Source organism: Pongo abelii, chromosome 3 (genome assembly GCF_028885655.2).
Source record: "Pongo abelii isolate AG06213 chromosome 3, NHGRI_mPonAbe1-v2.0_pri, whole genome shotgun sequence".
Taxonomy (NCBI): Eukaryota; Metazoa; Chordata; class Mammalia; order Primates; family Hominidae; genus Pongo; species Pongo abelii.
In genome coordinates this window covers 38276285-38296168 of record NC_071988.2, presented here as the reverse complement: position 1 = coordinate 38296168, position 19884 = coordinate 38276285, and the positions used below count along the sequence as shown (strand labels likewise).

Here is a 19884-nt window from a genome sequence, read left to right as displayed (position 1 = left end):
AGGAGGAAGATCAAAGGGCAGTTTTTACATTATAGAAAAAACTAGCTTGACCCTGAAAAATAATTGCTTTTATAAAAAATTAAATCTTATGAAGTCATGTATTATGATCAACCCCATCTGTTCAACACACACACACACACACACACACGTTTTTAGGAAAGATGAGAAATTAAATGTTCATTTCAAATTTTTGCTAAATTGCTTCCCTGAGATGTTATATCCTGGACCTCCGGGATGGCTGTGATTGGAATCTGTCTGCCTTTATTTCTAACATGAAAACAGCATGGCCCGCCTGTGCAGAAGGTGACTTCCCAGGTATTTGAGCACCTTGGGGAAGCTAATTTCTACAAACCACAAAGGAACTCTCTTATTTCCCTATTCAGGCCTCTACCTTGTATTCAGCACTTTCCTTTAGCCTGCCCAAGGCTGGAACTTCCTTCAACCCCTTTGAGCCCTCATCTGAAGTCCATAGTTCCTTAGCTGGTATTGCTGAGGCTGTAGCACAACCTCGCTCACCCCTGCCAGGGCCTCAGCTCATCACACTGCTCATTTAGCTATGAGCTTGTTGTGCAGCCCAGGGTGACACTCAGAGGAAACAGAGCCTTCTCTTCTCGGTGGGGTATAATATTTAAGCTAAGACCTATGCTTTAAGATTTGGGACTCAATCTTGCCCTTTCGATCTGTCTGTATCAATACCTGGAAGCAGTTTTTCTTGAACTCATTTTACTTTGATTTTGAGATCCGCTTTTGATGCTTCTTATTTAATAACGCACAGGCACAGGCCTACATTCATTATTTAGACTAGAACTTATTTTGCACTTGATGTTAAGAAAAAACTGGCACGCTTGTTCAGGGTAATTGCATAGAATGAAATGAACGCAATTTATGTAAAGGATTATTGAAGGAATAAAAAACTTCCAAGGTAAGCCTGTTAAATCATTCATTTAGTAACTGACTGACATTTGCACAGATGTGGATCCTGCGCTTTGCCAGATTTTAAAGCAAAGCAAAGAAGCAATTATTTAAAAGTGATGGTGAAAAACAGTATTATAAGAAATCCTGGAGGGTGGATCTATTTTAAGTGATTATTCTCTCTTAAATAATGTAATTCACAGACTATGGAAGTAGGCCCAGGGAATCATCTCTTAGCCTGTCTTCACCTTAGGCATTCCAGCATTAGAAGATAAGTGCTATGCCAATGACACCAACCACTTCTTTTTGAATAATTATCTCTTATTCTTTTAAACATTTATGTTTCATTTTATCATTAAAGTTTTTGCTATGCATGCACTACACAGGTGCAGTTAGGCTTAAAGTCTAAGTCTGGGATTCTAGTTCCTTGAAAAATACTTGTTTCTCTTTTTTTCTCTCTTTTTATTTTTTAAATTGAGATGGCATCTCCCTCTGCCGCCCAGACTGGAGTGCAGTGGTGCATCTTGGCTCACTGCAACCTCTGCTGCCCAGGCTCAAACGATTCTCCTGCCTCAGCCTCCCGAGTAGCTGGGACTACAGGTGCGAGCCACCACATCCAGCTAATTTTTTTGTATTTTTAGCGGAGACGGGGTTTTACCATGTCGGCCAGGCTGGTCTTGAACTCCTGACCTCAGGTAATCCACGCACCTCAGCCTCCCAAAGTGCTGGGATTACAGGTGTGAGCCACTGAGCCCTGCCACTTGTTTCTCTTTTACATTTCCACTTAACATCTAAACCCATCTGATGCAAAAAACAAAACAACAACAAAAAAAAACAACAAAAAACTGCTGTGAAAAAATTGTAAATCTAAATCATTTCCTCTGCTCTACACATAAAAAGTCTAAAATTGATGATGAGGTAAATGCAACATTTTCATCAGTTAATCATTCTCTAGACTTAATAACAAAAACATTTCTGGCAATCAGAAAAGGGGAAAAATCTTTAATTGATTTCTCAGGTGATTTTTTTTCCAGGTTGTACATAAAGTGTTCTTATGTTTTCTATTTGGATGTTTCAGTAGACATACAAATGAAATACAGTACATAGACAAATGAAATGCTACTAAGAAGCAGAATGATATTAAAATATCCCTACTTTGCCTGTATGGAACAAAGGCAGTCTACTCCATCGGGGAATCAAAGCAAATGTGAATAAGAGGTTTCCACCTTGCAAAACTGTGAGCTTCGTTTGCCCTGGAGAGAACTACTAGGCAAGGCTTCACATGACAGTGCCTGTAGGGACGTCCACGGCGCTGTGAAGCAGGTGTATTGTATAGAACACGCAGCTGCAATGAAGTCGTAGAGCTCAGGAGAAGCAGCCACTGACAATACCCCTCCTGGCTGCAGGGTCTTCCGTGCAGCCTCCCATGGATCAGTACACCAGTTACTTAAAACACACGTCAGTATTTTCTGTCCTTTAGCAACGATGATGATATTTGCCACCAGCCAGTGTGACCTGTGAAGCGATTTTAAAATGCAGTCCTGGGATTCTACTGTATTGAAACACCTTTGATTTTCTATTTGAATACTTCCAAGCTTTGTAATTACGCCATCATGTGCTCGTGATCATAAGAAATTAATTTTAAACTAAGTATTCTTCAGTATCCCTTTTCATGTATATTTTCATCTCATATATATAGTTTGGGATAAAATAGTGTAAAGAGTATAGGAAAATGCAACAAATTAAAGGGTAGGACATTAAATAAAACATCAATTTACCTTGTTCTTCAAAGTTTTTAAGGTTCAAAAATTTATTGGTATTTTAAGCCAGTGGTCCCCAACCTTTCTGGTGCCAGGGACTGGTTTCATGGAAGACAATTTTTACACGGACTCGGGGTAGCAGGATGGGGGTGGGGGATGGTTTTGGCACGAAACTATTCAACCTCAGATCATGAGGCATTAGATTCATCAGGCATTAGATTCTCATAAGGAGTGCACAACCTAGATCCCTCACATGTGCAGTTTTCACAACAGGCTTCGTGCTCCCACGAGACTCTAACGCTGCTGCTGACCTGACAGGAGGCAGAGCTTAGGCAGTAATGCAAGCTATGGGGAGCAGCTGTAAATACAGATGAAGCTGTGCTCACTCACCCACCGCTCACCCCCTGCTGTGTGGCCTGGTTCCTAACCAGTGCCATGGACTGGTACTGGTCTGTGGCCTGGGGGTGGGGACCCCTGTTTTAAGCAGTTTAAGGATTATTCTCTTTCAGAATATCTACCTCTACTGGGATAAGATCATGTTTCTTTACTGTGAGTACACAGTAGGTGCTCAGTAAATGCTTGTTGCAAGAATGAATGACCGGCTGGGCGCTGTGGCTCAAGCCTGTAATCCTAGCACTTTGGGAGGCCGAGGCGGGCGGATCACGAGGTCAGGAGATCGAGACCATCCTGGCCAACATGGTGAAACCCCGTCTCTACGAAAAATACAAAAAAAAAGTGGCTGGGCGTGGTGGCACACGCCTGTAGTCCCAGCTACTCAGGAGGCTGAGGCAGGAGAATCGCTTGAACCCAGGAGGCGGAAGTTGCAGTGAGCCGAGATTGCGCCAACACACTCCAGCCTGGCGACAGAGTGAGACTCTGTCTCAAAAAAAAAAAAAAAAAAAGAATGACAATATGTTCCTTTTTTTACCATAATAGGTAAAATCTATAAGTAGTGTTATTTTTGCCTGCGACATTTATGTAACAAAACAAAGTTCAGTTTTAGAATTGATTTAAAGTAATACTATAAGAATGGAACATTTAAAGGTTGAAACTTAAAGGATTAAAAAAAAGTCTAAGGTCTGCCCATGAATTTCTAAATATAGCATGCTTAACCAGGAAAATGAACACGAATATTTGTAAATAAATTTCAGGTGAAAGGAAATTTTCAATATAAGCCGTGTAAGTTTAAATTAACATAAAGAAAACACAATTGTTTGTAAAAACAATTATACACATTGAGAGAAATGATAACTCTCTCTAAATTTGCATTCTCAATATTGTCTGTGCAAAATTGCTTGTAGTGTCCTCAAATGGATGTCTGCGGCCAGGTGCACAGAGAACATCCCCTTAAATGGTACATATTGAGGCAAGGCGGCCAGCTGTTTCCTTTAACTAGATGGAGTCTGGCCAGGTCACGGCTGTACTTTCAAACAACTGGTCTGGATATGTGAGACCTGCAGAACAGGCAGCAGCAGCTGGAAAGCATCCTGTATGTACGTCGTGCTGTTGCAGCCCTGTGAGGGGAGAAAAATGAGGTTGAAGGGTTATTTTCATAGTTCAACCTTGACAATGCTTCCAACTGGATAATGTTCCCACTCTTCAACCCACCCCCCGATATTGGATTGTATTTATCTTGCAATATTGGTGCTTAAAGCAAGTGTAAACACATGCTTTTGGATGGGGCATGTCCAGCTCTCAATTATCTATACTAACAGAGAGAATAATTCACTCAAAATGAGGCAAATCATTTTCATGGATTTTTTTTTTGAGAAGGAGTCTTGCTCTGTCACCAGGCTGGAGTGCAGAGGCACGATCTTGGCTCACTGCAACTTCCGCCTCCCAGGTTCAAGCGATTCCCCTGCTTCAGTCTCTCGAGTAGCTGGGACTACAGGCATGCACCACCATGCCCAGGTAATTTGTTTGTATTTTAGTAGAGACAAGGTTTCACCATGTTGGCCAGGATGGTCTTGATCTCCTGACCTCGTATCCGCCCACCTCAGCCTCCCAAAGTGCTGGGATTACAGGCGTGAGCCACTTCTATGGACTTTTAAGATCCATCAGTGTGTGTACTTTCTTGGCCCAGGGTATGTCCTGTCTTATCTATCTCTTTCCCAGATCAACCCTACTGCCCTGAAATAACACAAAAACACTGTATGAAGGAGCTCAGTTTGTCCTACCCTATAGATAGATAAGCAAGAATGGTCAACATAAAGCTAACTGGAGATACTATTGGGCAGTTATTCATGGCAAACTTGAACACTGTTATCCTCCTATGCATGGTACTTTATGTTTGGTTGGGATAGCTGACATTATTATTCCTGTTTTGTGGTGCACTAACACACAGTATTGGATGGAGAGGCCATTTAAAGGTTAGGGTAACTAAAACATGTGAAAACATCTATTGGGGAAATGGAAAAAACATTTGACCTCATATTTCTCATACCTGACACGGTAAGTTAATTTTATGCCTTTTGGGTGGCCAGGGGAGAGATTTTTCTTGTGCCACGTTCTGCCTCTGACTGCCAGGGTTTTCTCTTAGCTATGTCTGTCCCTCCAAGACCTGCCCCTACAGCTCCTATTCCTTCTGGCTGATGCCATCCCACTGTGCGGCCGCATCCTAAACAATAATATTCAGTGCCATCACTTAGTTATTTCTGTACCTTTGTCGTTTTCCTTAACAGTAAGGCACAAGTCCCCAAAACAAGGATATAAATATATAGGTAGCTGAAGGCAGCTGATATGGTTTGGCTGTGTCACCACCCAAATCTCATCTTGAATTTTAAGTCCCACAATTTCCACATGTTGTGGGAGGGACCTGATGGGAGGTAATTGAATCATGGGGGCAGGTCTTTCCCATGCTATTCTCGTGATAGTGAGTAAGTCTCATGAGATCTGATGGTTTTATAAAGGGGAGTTTCTCTGCACAAGCTCTCTTCTCTTGTCTGCAGCCATGTGAGACGTGCCTTTCACCTACCGCCATGACTGTGAGGCCTCCCCAGCCATGTGGAATTGTGAGTCCATTAAATTTCTTTCTTTTGTAAATTGCCCAGTCTCGGGTATGTATTTATCAGCAGCGTGAAATCGGACTAATACAGCAGCCCTCCTGAACTTTTGTAATTTCCAAATTTTGCAATGGACAGCCACTTCAGAAAGCAAAATCCTATGATATATGCATTGCCCATGTTCAAACTTAGCTTGTTAACACCTTGTGCCTTCAGCTGGGTGCCCTGTGGCTGTTACTTATAGTTTAGCCCCTAACAGAAGATTTTCCTCTACCAATCTTCCACCTTTTCTCTACAGGTAGAATACAGTGCCTATGATTCAAGAATGAGAATTCTTCCTGGACCTCTTCTCTTCTCTCTTAGGCTACTGTTTCTGGCAAAGACACAGCAGTGTTGGTTGGGGCAGCTTTATATTAACACAACTGATGCTGCAAAGTCCTAGTGAGTGGGCAGGCCACAGAGTGAGAAGTCACAGAGGATGGTGCCCCTTGTCACTGACTGGGCATAGGCTAAACATTCTCCTTGTCATTGTTGCCAGCTTGGAGATTAGACCCAGCTAAACCAAAGGATATTCTAAATCGAAGGAAGTGCCCATTTTTATGAAAATCACCGATGAGCAAGAACCCCTCACTGCAGCCAATAATCATAGTGTTAAATCTAGTGTCAAATTTGGCAGCAGAAATCTGCTTCTGCTGGAGAAAACAGTGACAGAAATAACGTGCAAGCTTAGCATTTCTTTTTATAATCAGGAATTCTTGAAAATTAGGTATTGTTGCTTCATCAGAGGGTTTACAGCTGGTTGAGCTACACAAATTTACTCAAAAAAGACTTGATGATGAGATCCAGAATTGCAATAACATTTGCCGTGGGGGAGAAAGGCAAAAAAAAAAAAAAAAAAAAAAAAAAAGTAGTTCTAACATTTACTTTGGTTCAGAAGCACTTTCTCTCCAGAGGCCACTTACCTCTAACAATACACTACTGATCATGGGGTTAAGGACCTCGGCCTTCTTGTTGCTCTGTGGAATCAGAAGTATGAAATTGACAGATTAGGTGCTCATACTACAAGGCTTGCCACGTAAAATGTAATACACTGGCTTTGTTGAGGGATCTCTTGCAGAGGAAGAGGAGGGGAAGCAGAATGCTTCCTACAGACCAGGCTTCATACCTCCTGCACCTTTTTAGTCTCATTTAATTGCAACAGAAATCCTAGGAGGTAGGCAGTTATCATGATAACCCCAATTTAAAGAGGAGAGAATAGGGATCAGAAAGGTTGAGTAACTTGTTTAAGGTCACATAGCTAGAAATTGAAACTGAGACCTTTTTCACTATGTAAATTTTATAGCAGGTCTGGGATAAGAGTGAAGGGAGGGAGGTTGAGTTGTGTAGGCACAGTGGATGCTGTCTTTACTTAAAATTTTGATATTTTGATGATCATAATATTTTGGCACTTTTATTTTAAAATATATTTCACTAAAATATCTATCTAGATTCCTGAGGTTTTTTTCTGTTTCCTTTTTGGGCCCCCTTCCATTTTGCAGGTGAGTTAAGTCCCTCACTCACCTAACCTAGTCTAAGCCCTGGTCTACTGCTTTTTTTTTCTTCTTCTTCTTTTAAATGCAAACATAGGAACTTGGTTATAGGCCACCTTCTAGAAGAGCAGCAAAATTAAGACGTTCTTAAATATAACTTGAAAACAGGTCTGCAGATCCACATTTGAAAAATGCAAATATATATAAAGCACAGAGTACAGTGCCTGGTATAAAGCAGGGGCTCAAAAAATGAAAGGCAGGCCAGGTGTTGTGGCTCAAGCCTGCAGTCCAAGCACTTTGAGAGGCCGAGGTGGGTGGATCACCTGAGGTCAGGTGTTTGAGACCAGCCTGGCCAACATGGCGAAACCCTGTCTCTACTAAAAATACAAAAAAATTAGCTGGGCATGGTGGTAAGTGCCTGTAATCCCAGCTACTCAGGAGGCTGAGGCAGGAGAATTGCTTGAACCCAGGAGGTAGTGGTTGCAGTGAGCCGAGATCACACCATTGCACTCCAACCTGGGTGACAGAGTGAGACTCCGTCTAACAACAACAACAACAAAAAATGAAAGTGAAAGGCAGAGTTGGTATCATTATCTTTGCTTATGCTATCCGTCTATCAATCAATAGTCTTCTCTATCTAAGAGTTCAATCTACTCTTAGACCATAAACCATTAAAGGGATTGGAGAGAGAGAGGAGGCAATCTTAATAAGTCAGCTTCTCTTACAGTACCTGGAAGAGTTCAGAGTAAACAAAGATACATAAATTAAATATATCTTCCCAGAGCAGCCCACTTTCATTGACGTTACTCTACTGAGGGTGAAGTAATGTCTTCCTGGGGAAATCATGATGGAGCCTTGGGAGAAACCTCTTTAAAAACCCAGTCATTTTAGTAAGTAACCAGAAAATCCATTATGGTATTTGCTTTCATGTTTATTTGATTATCAATAAATCTCTAAAATATAATCAAATGAGGGCAATAAGATGACATTGGTTTTCAGAATCAATGAGGTGTGCAAGCAATTTAAATAGAGTCTAGAGAGCAATACACACTCATTAACTTCAAGTTATGAATAATGGCTGCTTTGGAGAACAGAAACACTGACTTGATGTAAATGACTCATCACAGCACAAGATCAGAGGTATTGTTGTGGTGAGATAAAGTCTTTCTAAATTCTATTTTAGATTCAGGTTTTTCTTCCCCATAATGATAACCCGTGTGGTCCCGATTTTGTTCATGCAAACACTTGTACGTGTGTGTGTACATATAAATATATAGAAAAGTTCAAGTGCACAGCCATCTGCTACAGCCTTGCTACATAAAATATGGGCCATGGATCAGGAACATTGTCATCACCTGACTGCTTACTAGAAATACAGAATCTCAGCCTCATCCCAGACCTACTGAATAAGAATCTTCATTTTAACAACATCTCCAATTGATCCATGTGCACCTTAAGTTTGAGAAGCACTGTGCTGGGATACAATATGCAGAAGGAATGGAAAGCAATACCATGAATACTAGTAGGTAAATTAATATTTAACACATATTATGCAAAATATAATACACACAAACATGCACACAGACATTCACACTCTCAAGCCTAAACAAACACAGAGAACCAAAGAGTTGGTATCTATCTGATGTATCTGGTGGATAACAAACTGGGAATTAGGAGATCTACCAAGAGGCTTGAGTGAATCAATTCACCCCTCCGGGCCTCAGTTTCCTCAACTAGTAAACTGTGAAAAGGGTGACAAGAGGGTGCAATAGAGCCTTAGGAACCGGCATCACCAAGGCTATTCCATCTTGATTAAGACCTCACACCTCTCTGCAAGCCTAGTGTTTATATCAAAGTCCATGGACATCAGGTAACTTGGACCACACTGAGGGTGCAAATGCATTTTTCCAGCCTATCATATCAATGAGCTTTCACCTCCCTTGTCATTCTGCTTGTATACAGTGAAGCTCTATTGCTGAAGGCCTGAAATTAGACAAACATAAAAGGTGCCGTTTTACAAAATAGGAGAAGCAGGTCAGATTTCTTGACAGGAGAATGAATAGGCGGTGCGTAGCTCACCCTTTATTCACAGAGTCACTGACATAAGTGTGGGGGACAGGTGTCTTTTTGGGTGATAGCCAGGTCCATGGTTATTTCTCATCTTTTGGGAAATGCCCTTGGCCTGAGGAAGAGGAGGGGGCATGCCCCAGAAGTCAGGTAGGTCTGCAGGTCTGCACAATGAGACACTGTCCCCAGTTGCTGCTGAGTGAAGCCAAGAAGGACATGTGACCCGTGCTGGTGAGCTATTCAAAACTTTTTACCCAGGAACCAGGAATTTGAATGGAAAGACACAGGGTTAGGAACTGCTGTCACTTGAGTCACATTAATAGCAGCACATTAGAGAAAGTATGTGTAGGTCGGTCACAGTGGCTCACACCTGTAATCCCAGCACTTTGGGAGGCCGAGGCAGGTGGAGCACCTGAGGTCAGGAGTTTGAGACCAGCCTGGCCAACATGGTGAAACCGTGTCTGTACTAAAAATACAAAAAAATTAGCTGGGAGTGGTGGCCCATGCCTGTAATCCCAGCTACTCAGGAGGCTGAGGCATGAGAATTGCTTGAACTTGGGAGGCGGACGCTGCAGTGAGCTGAGATCGCTCCACTGCACTCCAGCCTGGGCGACAGAGCGAGACACAGTTTCAAAAATCAAAAAAAAGAGTGTGCATGAGCTCTGGTGCTGGGTCCCCACAGCGGTTCATTTCCCCCACTGCCTTTCATAAAGCCTCCTTTCTGTCTAAATTTTTTAGAATGTGTTTCTGTTGCTTCCTGATGGTTTGAATTGTGTCCCCTGCAAAAAGACATATTGAAGTCCTAACCCCCAGCACGTCAGACTGTGACCTTATTTGGAGATAGGGTTGTTGCTGGTGTGATAAGTTAGGATGAGGTCATATTGGTCATGCTGTAACCCAATAGGCCTGGTGTCCTTATAAGCAGAGGGAAATCTGGACACAGACACACATGGAGGGAAGGTGATGTGGAGGCACAGGGAGAAAGCAGCCATGTCAAGACACAGAGAGAGACTGGAGTTTTGCAGCCACAAGCCAAGGAACACCTGGGGCTACCAGAAGATGGAAGAAGCAAGGAAGAATCCTAGAGGCTTTGGAGAGATCAAGACCCTGATACCATCTTGCTTTCAGATGTCTAGCCTCCAGAACCACGAGAAAATAACCCAGTTTATGGTACTTTGTTAGAGCAGCCCTAGGAAACTAATATACTTGAAACCAAGAAAACAACCTGATTAGAATAGGAAGTAAACCTGCTGTTTCTCATGGAGAACATCATTAGACTTTGCATCCAGGGTTTTAAAGGGAAAAAACAGGAAGGTGAAAGGCAACATTTTCCACTTTTCTCTGGGCCCACTGAGGTGAAGCTATATAACATGACTGATTTCCAAAGAAAATAACCAGAGGCCACACCTCCAAGTCAATGCTGAGCCTTTCAGACTTGTTACCCTGAGAATAGAAGCACTTGAGCCAATCAGTAACATTTTTTTCTTTTGGTTAAAGTCAAGTGCGACAATGAAGCAAAGAAAACTCTTATCTCTGCCGGGCGCGGTGGCTTATGCCTGTAATCAGCAGTTTGGGAGGCCGAGGCCGGTGGATCACTAGGTCAGGAGTTTAAGTCCAGCCTGGCCTACATGGTGAACCCCGTCTCTACTAAAAATACAAAAATTAGCTGGGCGTGGTGGCGTGTGCCTGTAATCCCAGCTATTTTGTAGGCTGAGGCAGGAGAATCGCTTCAACACAGGAGGTGGAGACTGCGGTGAGCCGAGATTGTGCCACTGCACTCCAGGCTGGGCGACAGGGCAAGACTCAGTCTCAAAAAAAAAAAAAAGAAAAAGAAAAAGAAAACTCTTATCTTGCATGGCTTATAAAGTAGGCTCTGAGGGCAACAGTGAATGAGAATATTCAAAATTAATAATTTTAACAGAGATTCTGAATTACATGTATCACAGATATTAAGTAATAGAAGGAACTTTCATCTGACACTTCTTTAAAAAAAAAACAAACAGGCCGGGCATGGTGGCCCATGCCTGTAATCCCAGCACTTTGCTGGGCCGAGGCGGGCGGATCACGAGGTCAGGAGATCGAGACCATCCTGGCTAACACGGTGAAACCCCGTCTCTACTAAAAATACAAAAAAATTAGCTGGGTGTGGTGGCAGGCACCTGTAGTCCCAGCTACTTGGGAGGCTGAGGCAGGAGAATGGCGTGAGCCCGGGAGGCGGAACTTGCAGTGAGCGGAGATCGTGTCACTGCACGCCAGCCTGGGCACCAGAGCAAAACTCTGTCTCAAAAAAAAAAAAAAACAAAAAACCAAAAACCAAAAAACAAACAAACCAAAAAAAACCCAAAGAAAATGAGGCCCACAGAAGTTTGAAAACTCACTCACCCAACATCTTGTAAGACTGAAATGGATTCAAGGCTAGATTCAAGGCTAGAACCCAGTCGGGAGAGTCCTAAGCTGCCTGTCCTTAGAGAAGTTGCTCTTGGCCTGACTTTAGCTTACATCATGGCATAGATTCAGTTTTATGGAGCTACTAAAGAAGGCGCTGCATCTCCACATTTCCTCACAGCCCCTCACAGACATACTTCCCTTAAAAAAGGTGAAAAAAAATCAAGACTGTAATCTTACCCCAACAGTGGTTAAAGAATTCGTAAACTTCTTTGATAAGGAGGCCACTTCATTGCACATTGCAGTAGTTAATCTGAAAGAAGAAAAAAAAAAAGGCTTGGATGTTTTCAGTAAGGTAAAATAATTTAACTGTCATGACCATTTCTGATACTAATTCAGTATGATGTTTAAAAGAATGCCACACACGCCTGAAGATGCTCTACAGAAATGTGCAGTCAGACGGTTTTTCTTAATCATCTTCCATGATTCGCAATCACAGTTTAATCTAATCCTGGTTTTCTTTCCATGCTTAATTAAAGAATAATCATCCAACTCACTTGACCTCTTTTATGAATCAAAACCATGTGCAGGAAAATACCAGGCTTGAGCTCCACATGTGTAGAGGTATACACTCTGGCCAGATGGCTGGTTTCCAGCTTTTTGGTCATTTCAAAATAATCATGAACATTCACTGAGGCACTATGTTAAGCACTTTTGTGTGCCTAATCATATTTAATCCTCAGAGTGACCTTATGGGTTATATTATTATTTCCATTTTATATAGATGGAAAATTGGACATTTAAGAAAGTTAGGTGGCACAGTGGCTCACGTCTGTAATCTCAGCACTTTGGGAGGCCGAGGTGGGTAGATCACCGGAGGTCAGGAGTTCAAGACCAGTCTGACCAGCATAGTGAAACCCTGTCTCTACCAAAAATACCAAAAAATTATCTGGGCATGGTGGCAGGTGCCTGTAATCTCAGCTACTTGGGAGGCTGAGGCAGGAAAATCACTTGAAGCCAGGAGGTGGAGGTTGCAGTGAGCCGAGATCACGCCATTTGCACTCCAGCCTGGGCAACAAGAGCAAAACTCCATCTCAAAAAAAAAAAAAAAAAAGTAAGAAAATTAGGTAACCTTTTTAGGACATGCAGGAGAGGAGGGATTCAAGCTCAGGTGTCTCTGGATAGTTTGATCATGTTCTTATTATATGCTTCAAAATAAAGATCCTGTAGAATATGTAGAATATGTTTTTAATACTGACATCAAAATTCCGAGTTTATGCTAGGCATTCCACTTCTAGAACTTTATCCCAAGAAAATAATGCAAGATACACACAAATATTTAATGAAAACAACATTTATCCTAACACTATGGATGATGACAAAAACTGAAAACAATCTGATTATCTAATAATGTAGGTAATGTCTGATATTTTTCCATCAGTTAGTGCATACAGCACTCATGAATAGTGATTAAAATGCTATGGGAAAAACGATAACCCCAACTTAAGAATCTTATATGTTAAAATATCTAGTGAGGTCGGTAGAGGTAAGTTTTGCTTTGATAAAAGAGGCCTTATCTAATATATACAGGTTTTATGAGCTATATCCACCCATTCATCCATCCATCCATCCATCCACCCACCCACCCATCCATCCAAAACTTGTCTGCAGAAAGGGTCAAGAGTAAAGCCAGGAGATATCCCAGAGCCATTCAGTCTATGTTGTTGGGCAGGTGGGTGGGGACGCACTTATTGTACAGACAAGGCAGGGACTGGGTGCAGCTTGGTAAGGTCAGGACAATCAGGGCTGGGAATCAGAAAGGAGCAAAGAGTAAGGTCATTTTCCATACCTAGGGGCTTCTGAACTTTGGCCCTTTTCTTTCCAATTAGTACTGCAAAGATAAACCAGTACCTACAGATTGCCCTCAGCATTTTCAACTTCCCTGACTTTGTCCTTTCCTCTTCCTTCTAAATGTTTAGGCAAGTGCATATTCTTTCTAGGAATATTAAGGCGGGGATTCTGTGGTTCTCATAATAACTTTGATTTTTATATTCTTAGATATGGAAATCCAGACTAGATGACAGATCTTTACAAGTGAGGAAAAATGCCGCCAGTACAAAGACACTAATGCTGACTTTTTGGAAGATCTTTCCACTAAAAACTTACTCCCCAACCAAAAATGGCAAAGCAGTAATAAGCAAAGACTAGTTGGCTAGCAAACTGGGTGTGCTGAGACCTGTGTGTGTCCATCCCTGGATATTTTCAGGGGTTCTATTTTGGCTCCTGTGTCTGTCTAATAACATGAGGGTACTTAGGCCTATGTTAATTTTCCACATCACAGTATACAGTCATGTGTATAAAAGTTAAAGGCTTATTTTTCAGTTCCATATCAACTATTTTCATGAATGCTCCATATCAACTATTTTCGTGTATATTCACTAGATTGCATATTCATATATGTTACATATATATTTTAATTTTATTTAATAAACTAATGATAATAGCTATTGTTTATTGAAGAACATGATATAGGACAACACATATGTGCACACATACAACCCACAGGGAACTGGTTAATATTAGTGACCATCATCACCGGAGTTCAGAACATGGAGACCTGGTATAAGTCCCCAGGAGCAGTGGAGTGTATTTGCTTATTCTGTGAATCTAGCTAGAAGTTACATTAAAGTGTCCTTTCTCTATTCATATATATGTTGAAAATGTAATTACCCTCAAAAGGTTTTACTTCTAAGACTTTGATCTATTAAATAAGCACTTCCATGCCTCATGCAATGATTTAGTGTGTTTTCCCTTAAATCTCTTCATAAATAATTCCTAGAATGGCTAGTTAAGTCTTCTTCTTGCTAACATAATGCATTTGTTAAAGAAATCCTTATTTCTGGCTGGGCGTGGTGGCTCACGACTGTAATCCTAGCACTTTGGGAGGCCAAGGCGGGCAGATCACAAAGTCAAGAGATGGAGACCATCCTGGCCAACATGGTGAAAACCCGTCTCTACTAAAAATACAAAAATTAGCTGGATGTGGTGGTGCGTGCCTGTAATCCCAGCTACTCGAGAGGCTGAGGCAGGAGAATCGCTTGAAACTGGGAGGCAGAGGTTGCAGTGAGTTGAGATTGTAGCACTGTACTCCAACCTGGTGACAGAGCGAGACTCTGTCTCCAAAAAAAAAAGAAAAAAATCCTTATTTCTTAAGATGACCATAGAACAATAGAATTGGTTGACTTGAAATTTGAATCTTTGGCCAGGTATGGTAGCTCATGCCTGTAATCATAGCAATTTAGGAGGCTGAGGCAGGAGGATTGCTTGAGCTCAGGAGTTTGAGACCAGCCTGGGCAACACAGCCAGGCCTGGTCTCTGCAATTAATTAAAAAATTAGCTGGATGTGGTGGCATGCACCTGTGGTCCCAACTCCTGGGGAGACTGAGGCGGGAGGGGTCAGGTGAGCCCAGGAGTTTGGGGCTGCAGTGAGTCATGATCATGCCATTGCACTCCAGTCTGGGTGACAGAGCAAGATTCCATCTCAACAAAACAAAAAACAAAAAACAAACAAAAAGTAATCTGAATCTTTTAGTGGCTTAGAGGGTGTGGGTGTGTATGTGTGTATCAGAATGGTACCTATATATAAAACTGGGAAAGTAAGAATTTAAAGTAACATTTATTTACTTTATTAGAACTTTTGCTTGGTCCTGAGCTGGTTTTTCCTCTTCTTGTCCATGAAGAATTAATTCTGCTACTTTATGAAGCTGCTCAATACAGCGTGCTGTTACCTCTGCCAGACTCTCAATGGACAACATGTATACTTCCTGAAATGAATAAACACAAGCAAGAAATTTTTTACTGAGCAGATGCTTTTTTAAAAAAATGCTGTGACATTAGAGGTGATATAATTCTCTCAAAAATACCCCAAATATAACACGAAATAGTTAACCTGACGATTACGAGCATATCTAAGACTTTAAGTGTAATGTTGTCAGGAAGGGCTGTAAGGCCCCCAGGGATGTGGCAAGTCTGTTCACAGCTGCATCCCCAGTGCTTACAGCAATGCTGGGTACAAAACAGGCAGGTGCTAAAGAAGGTGTGTGGAAGGCCGCCTGAATGAACAGAGCTCAATGGATATTTTTCCTTACAGTGATCTAATCACTGCAACCTCCACCTCCCGGGTTTAAGCAATTCTCACACCTCAGCCTCCCAAGTAGCTGAGAGTACAGGCACACGCCACCACGCCCTGCTAATTATTATTATTATTATTATTATTATTTTGTATTTTTAGTAGAGACGGGGTTTCACCATGTTGGCCAGGCTGGTCTCAAACTCCTGACCTCAGGTGATCCACCTGCCTTGGCCTCCCAAAGTGCTGGGATTACAGGCACGAGTCACCGTGCCCGGCCAAAAAGTTACTTTCTTTAAAATTAAAAGTCAGTGTGAGATGAAGTTACTACAAATTCCTTTATTGAACATAGGCAGGATATAAATTATGCACACATAAATTTATTAAATTACAGAATAAAAGCTATGGCAGTGAATTTTTTTAAAGGCTTCAATTACCTCATTAGTTATGGGGCATAAAGACATTTTATAGTAACACATTTGCATATAAGATGAAATTCTACTATAAAGGTAAATCAACTATGTTCCTAAAGATTTTTGTCCCTTTAAACTATAATTGTAAAGCTATGGAGAAAAGTGACAAAATCTGTGTTAAACAATGAATTATCTTGGCATAGAGAAATTTCAGTGTTTATTGCATTCCTACTTATATTTCTATAATATGAAACAAATGAAAAAGAAATGGCCTCTCCTCAATTAAAATTAAGCTGCTAATAAAATGAACACACTCTTATTACCTTGTAAGTAGACAATCTAGCATAAATATACCTCTATGGTCTTAGTTCTCTTTTCCTCCTTTTTGTCTTCTTGAGGGTCTTGAGATTTCTCTTCCTTTTCTTCCTTCTTTGTTTCTTCTTCGGACACTTTTGCCACATCTACTGACACCACAGTTTGATCCTCTTCCACCCAGTCATGAGCTCTCTTCATGGCCTACAGAGGTCCCCAACCAAACAATCCTTTTATGGTGCAAATATGGAAACTAAGCCATTCCAACCCCAAGACTAGAATCAAGTGTCTCTAAGCCTTCAAGAATGGATCTCTGTATGTTTGGGGGATGACGGGGCAATTTTTCAACCCCCTAAAAAGATAACCTTGTTGTTGCTTTCTGGTAAATATAAAGTAGAAAAGAGGGACAGAACAGAAGGTATGGAAAGAACAATGCAGGCCTGAGGACTCTTTAAAAAGCATTTAAAAATGATATTCAGATAAGAATAAAAATGACAGTCACACTGAGAAATCTATAGTATATTTTTCACTTTTCATCACCATTTATAAAAGAATAATAGTATTTTAAAAAATACATGTGAGAAATTGAGCCATGGGGCCGCGGCTACAGCAAATGTCCTCATCTGATATATCTCAGGAAGCTCTTCATGTTTCGTGAACCTAATAATGTATCATGCTGGGAAGGTGAAGAAGGGCTCTGCGTTTCCTGATTCATGACAGGTCTTCCACCCTCAAGGGGGAGGAGAGAAGCGCTGCTGGAAAGGTCTGGTGCTGCTCTGTGTCTAGTTTAATTTCACATGAGTGCAGTTTACGCACTCTGTGCCCTGCAAAATCATGGCTAAATTAAACAATCAGAAACCTCCTCCCCTGCCTGTTATTCCCTGAATTTAGAATGAAGGGGCAGACTCACTCCAATTTTATCATTACAGTTTAAGCTGTTTGCTTAAGTAAAAGTTGTTTTGGAGCTTACACTAAACTTACTTCCCACCTTAAATCTTACACGCCAAAGTTAAAAATATCAGAGTGTTGAATGGTAAGTTAACAGCAAGAAGATCTCAGGAGAGAAAACCCAACGAAACTGTCCCCATTGTGTCCTCTATTACAGACAAAGATTTAACCCTAAGCAAATAAGCCAGTGGAATCTCAGAGCCACCACCTCTGAGCGGTGGCAGGTGCTGCACGGAGATGAATGAGGCAATTTCCCACTGTGTTCAAGTCACTGACCTGCCAGAATCAGTGACCCCTATCAGAGATAAAGAAATTACTCATCTCACCTCCTCATTCTGCCCTTTTCCTCACCCAGCTGGATAAGTGAGTACCTATGTAAACTACTGCTTGCTAAAAAGAAGAAAGAAAGAAAGAGAGAGAGAGAGAGAGAGAATGGAAAAACATCACGCAGTTTTAAGTAATTAATGATCACGGCCTCTACAGAAACTTCACAGCAAGACCTTGTGCTAACTTGCAAAACACACTGTGGTATTATTAGAGGAACCCAGATTGCTAAAGCTGGAATGGTCTTAGACATGATGAAGCCCCTGTGCTCCAGGTGGGAGGAACTGTGGGGTTTACCTGGCTGACGTGCCTCTCTCTACCTAATTCTGGCATGTTTCTTTAGAAGGCGGGCGGGGGTGAAATTTGAAAAAAGCCTCTTGGTGATTCCGCACCCTTTTTCCCTGCCCTAACCTGATGATAACTACTGCTCCGACATAACATTCTATTTTGCCATGAAAAGCTAAGTGACTTATTCAAGCTCACAAGGTAATTACTAGTAAAATTACAACTAAAATGCAGATCTCATAACACAGTCTAGCATGTTCTCCACCACCACATTCCATTAGGTTACCTCCTCAAATCTTTTCGTTTTTTTCCTTTTTTTAAAATTTGAGACAGAGTCTCACTCTGTCACCTAGGCTGGAGTGCTGTGGCACAATCTCAGCTCACTGCAACCTTGGCCTCCTGGGTTCAAGCAATTCTCTTGCCTCAGTCTCCCAAGTAGCTGGGATTACAGGCATGCGCCGCCACACTCAGCTAATTTTTGTATTTTAGTAGAGACGGGGTTTCACCATGTTGGCCACGCTGGTCTCAAACTCCTGACCTCAGGTGATCCACGTGCCTCAGCCTCCCAAAGTGCTGGGATTACAGGCGTGAGCCACTGTGCCCAGCCCCTCCTTAAATCTTAATTACTGACCTCGAACTCCTCTTCTGGCACTATGCCATATAAGATTTGGGGGTTTTCCATTTCAGGTGCATCTCTGGAACTTTACAACAGAGACTCTCCCCTGCACTTTTTTTTTTTTTTTAAAACCAGAAACTATAAATCAGACAGTGCTGACCTTATTGAGTTTGTCAGGTGTGGCCGCCACATGTAATTCAAAGAGAAGCTCTGTAAGCATGCGAGCAAATTCTTCTCCCTTTTCTTCTAAGCCTAGAAATAGAACACGACAGAAGAAGCATGATTTATTTTTCATCCTTCAGGATGTGGCAGCTCCCCCAACATTACAGCCTGCAGTTGGGGTAGACTAAATGGAGGTTGCAGCAGCCTGCCCGCCAGCCGCCGGGCAAAGATGAATGTCTTCCATTCATGAGCATGGCAGTGAGGCAGCAGATGCATCCGGGTGCAGGGCCGCTGAAGTCTTGCTGTTTGGCAGCTCCAGCAGGGACACTCCCAGGCCAACCCAAAGGCAACAAGAGGTCAGGGAGGGACCTCACTTGTCTTGTTCACAGCTATAGGTGGTCAGCAGCTATTTGCTGAAAGAAAGACTGGGATGAACAAAGGCATGACCCTTCTCAGGCCTAAGGGACCTGGGACAACATCATATTTATGACTTTGATATTGTTATGCTTAGCATTGCAACCCTAATGATACCCAGGTGCCCTTTTATGTCCACAGAGCCACAGTGCTGAATAAACCAAATTAGTCTCAACCATCTCTCTGGAGAAATTTCCCAAGGTTCCCTAGGATGTGTGGCTGCTCCTACAATATTTCTTAATGATCTGTCTTCCTTTCACCCTGGAAGCTACTGAGGGACAGAGACAGTATTTCTTCTGCTCACTCTTGAATCCTAGAGCATCTAACACACTACCTCACATATCATAGGTGCCAAAATGAATATTTGCAGAATAATTTATTAATATATTACCTAATATATAATATGATATATTAATATACATAACAGATAGTATACATATTAAAATATCATATATCATAAAATAAAAAAATTAGGATCATTGTGGGCAATAAAGAGATTGTTAAAGGTTACAATCTTATTTTTCTCTTTTAAAGTATCTCCAAGGCCATGCCATTTTTAACAGTTCTGAAAGGTGCCAAAGAATGGATTCCACATGGATTTATTACCAGTGTGGGGGAGAATAAAA

The 19884-nt window shown here is 41.6% G+C and overlaps 1 protein-coding gene across 12 annotated transcripts in view; it reads right to left on the bottom strand.

Annotated features, from left to right (window-relative positions):
• Positions 1-1899: 1899 nt before the first annotated feature.
• The window catches only part of FAM114A1 (family with sequence similarity 114 member A1), a 76002-nt gene continuing 58017 nt past the window's right edge, over positions 1900-19884 (bottom strand). For 8 of the 12 annotated variants that reach the window (XM_024246144.3, XM_063723793.1, XM_024246145.3 and 5 more), the window contains 6 exons: positions 18843-18934; positions 16552-16713; positions 15340-15479; positions 11896-11968; positions 6637-6690; positions 1900-4186 (listed from right to left, as the gene is read on the bottom strand). In XM_024246144.3, the coding sequence (XP_024101912.1) occupies positions 4085-4186; positions 6637-6690; positions 11896-11968; positions 15340-15479; positions 16552-16713; positions 18843-18934 (623 nt within the window). In that variant the 3' untranslated portion in view covers positions 1900-4084. The remainder of the gene's footprint in view (positions 4187-6636; positions 6691-11895; positions 11969-15339; positions 15480-16551; positions 16714-18842; positions 18935-19884) is intronic. The other 4 variants (XM_063723795.1, XM_063723796.1, XM_063723798.1 and 1 more) reach the window with 1 other exon arrangement.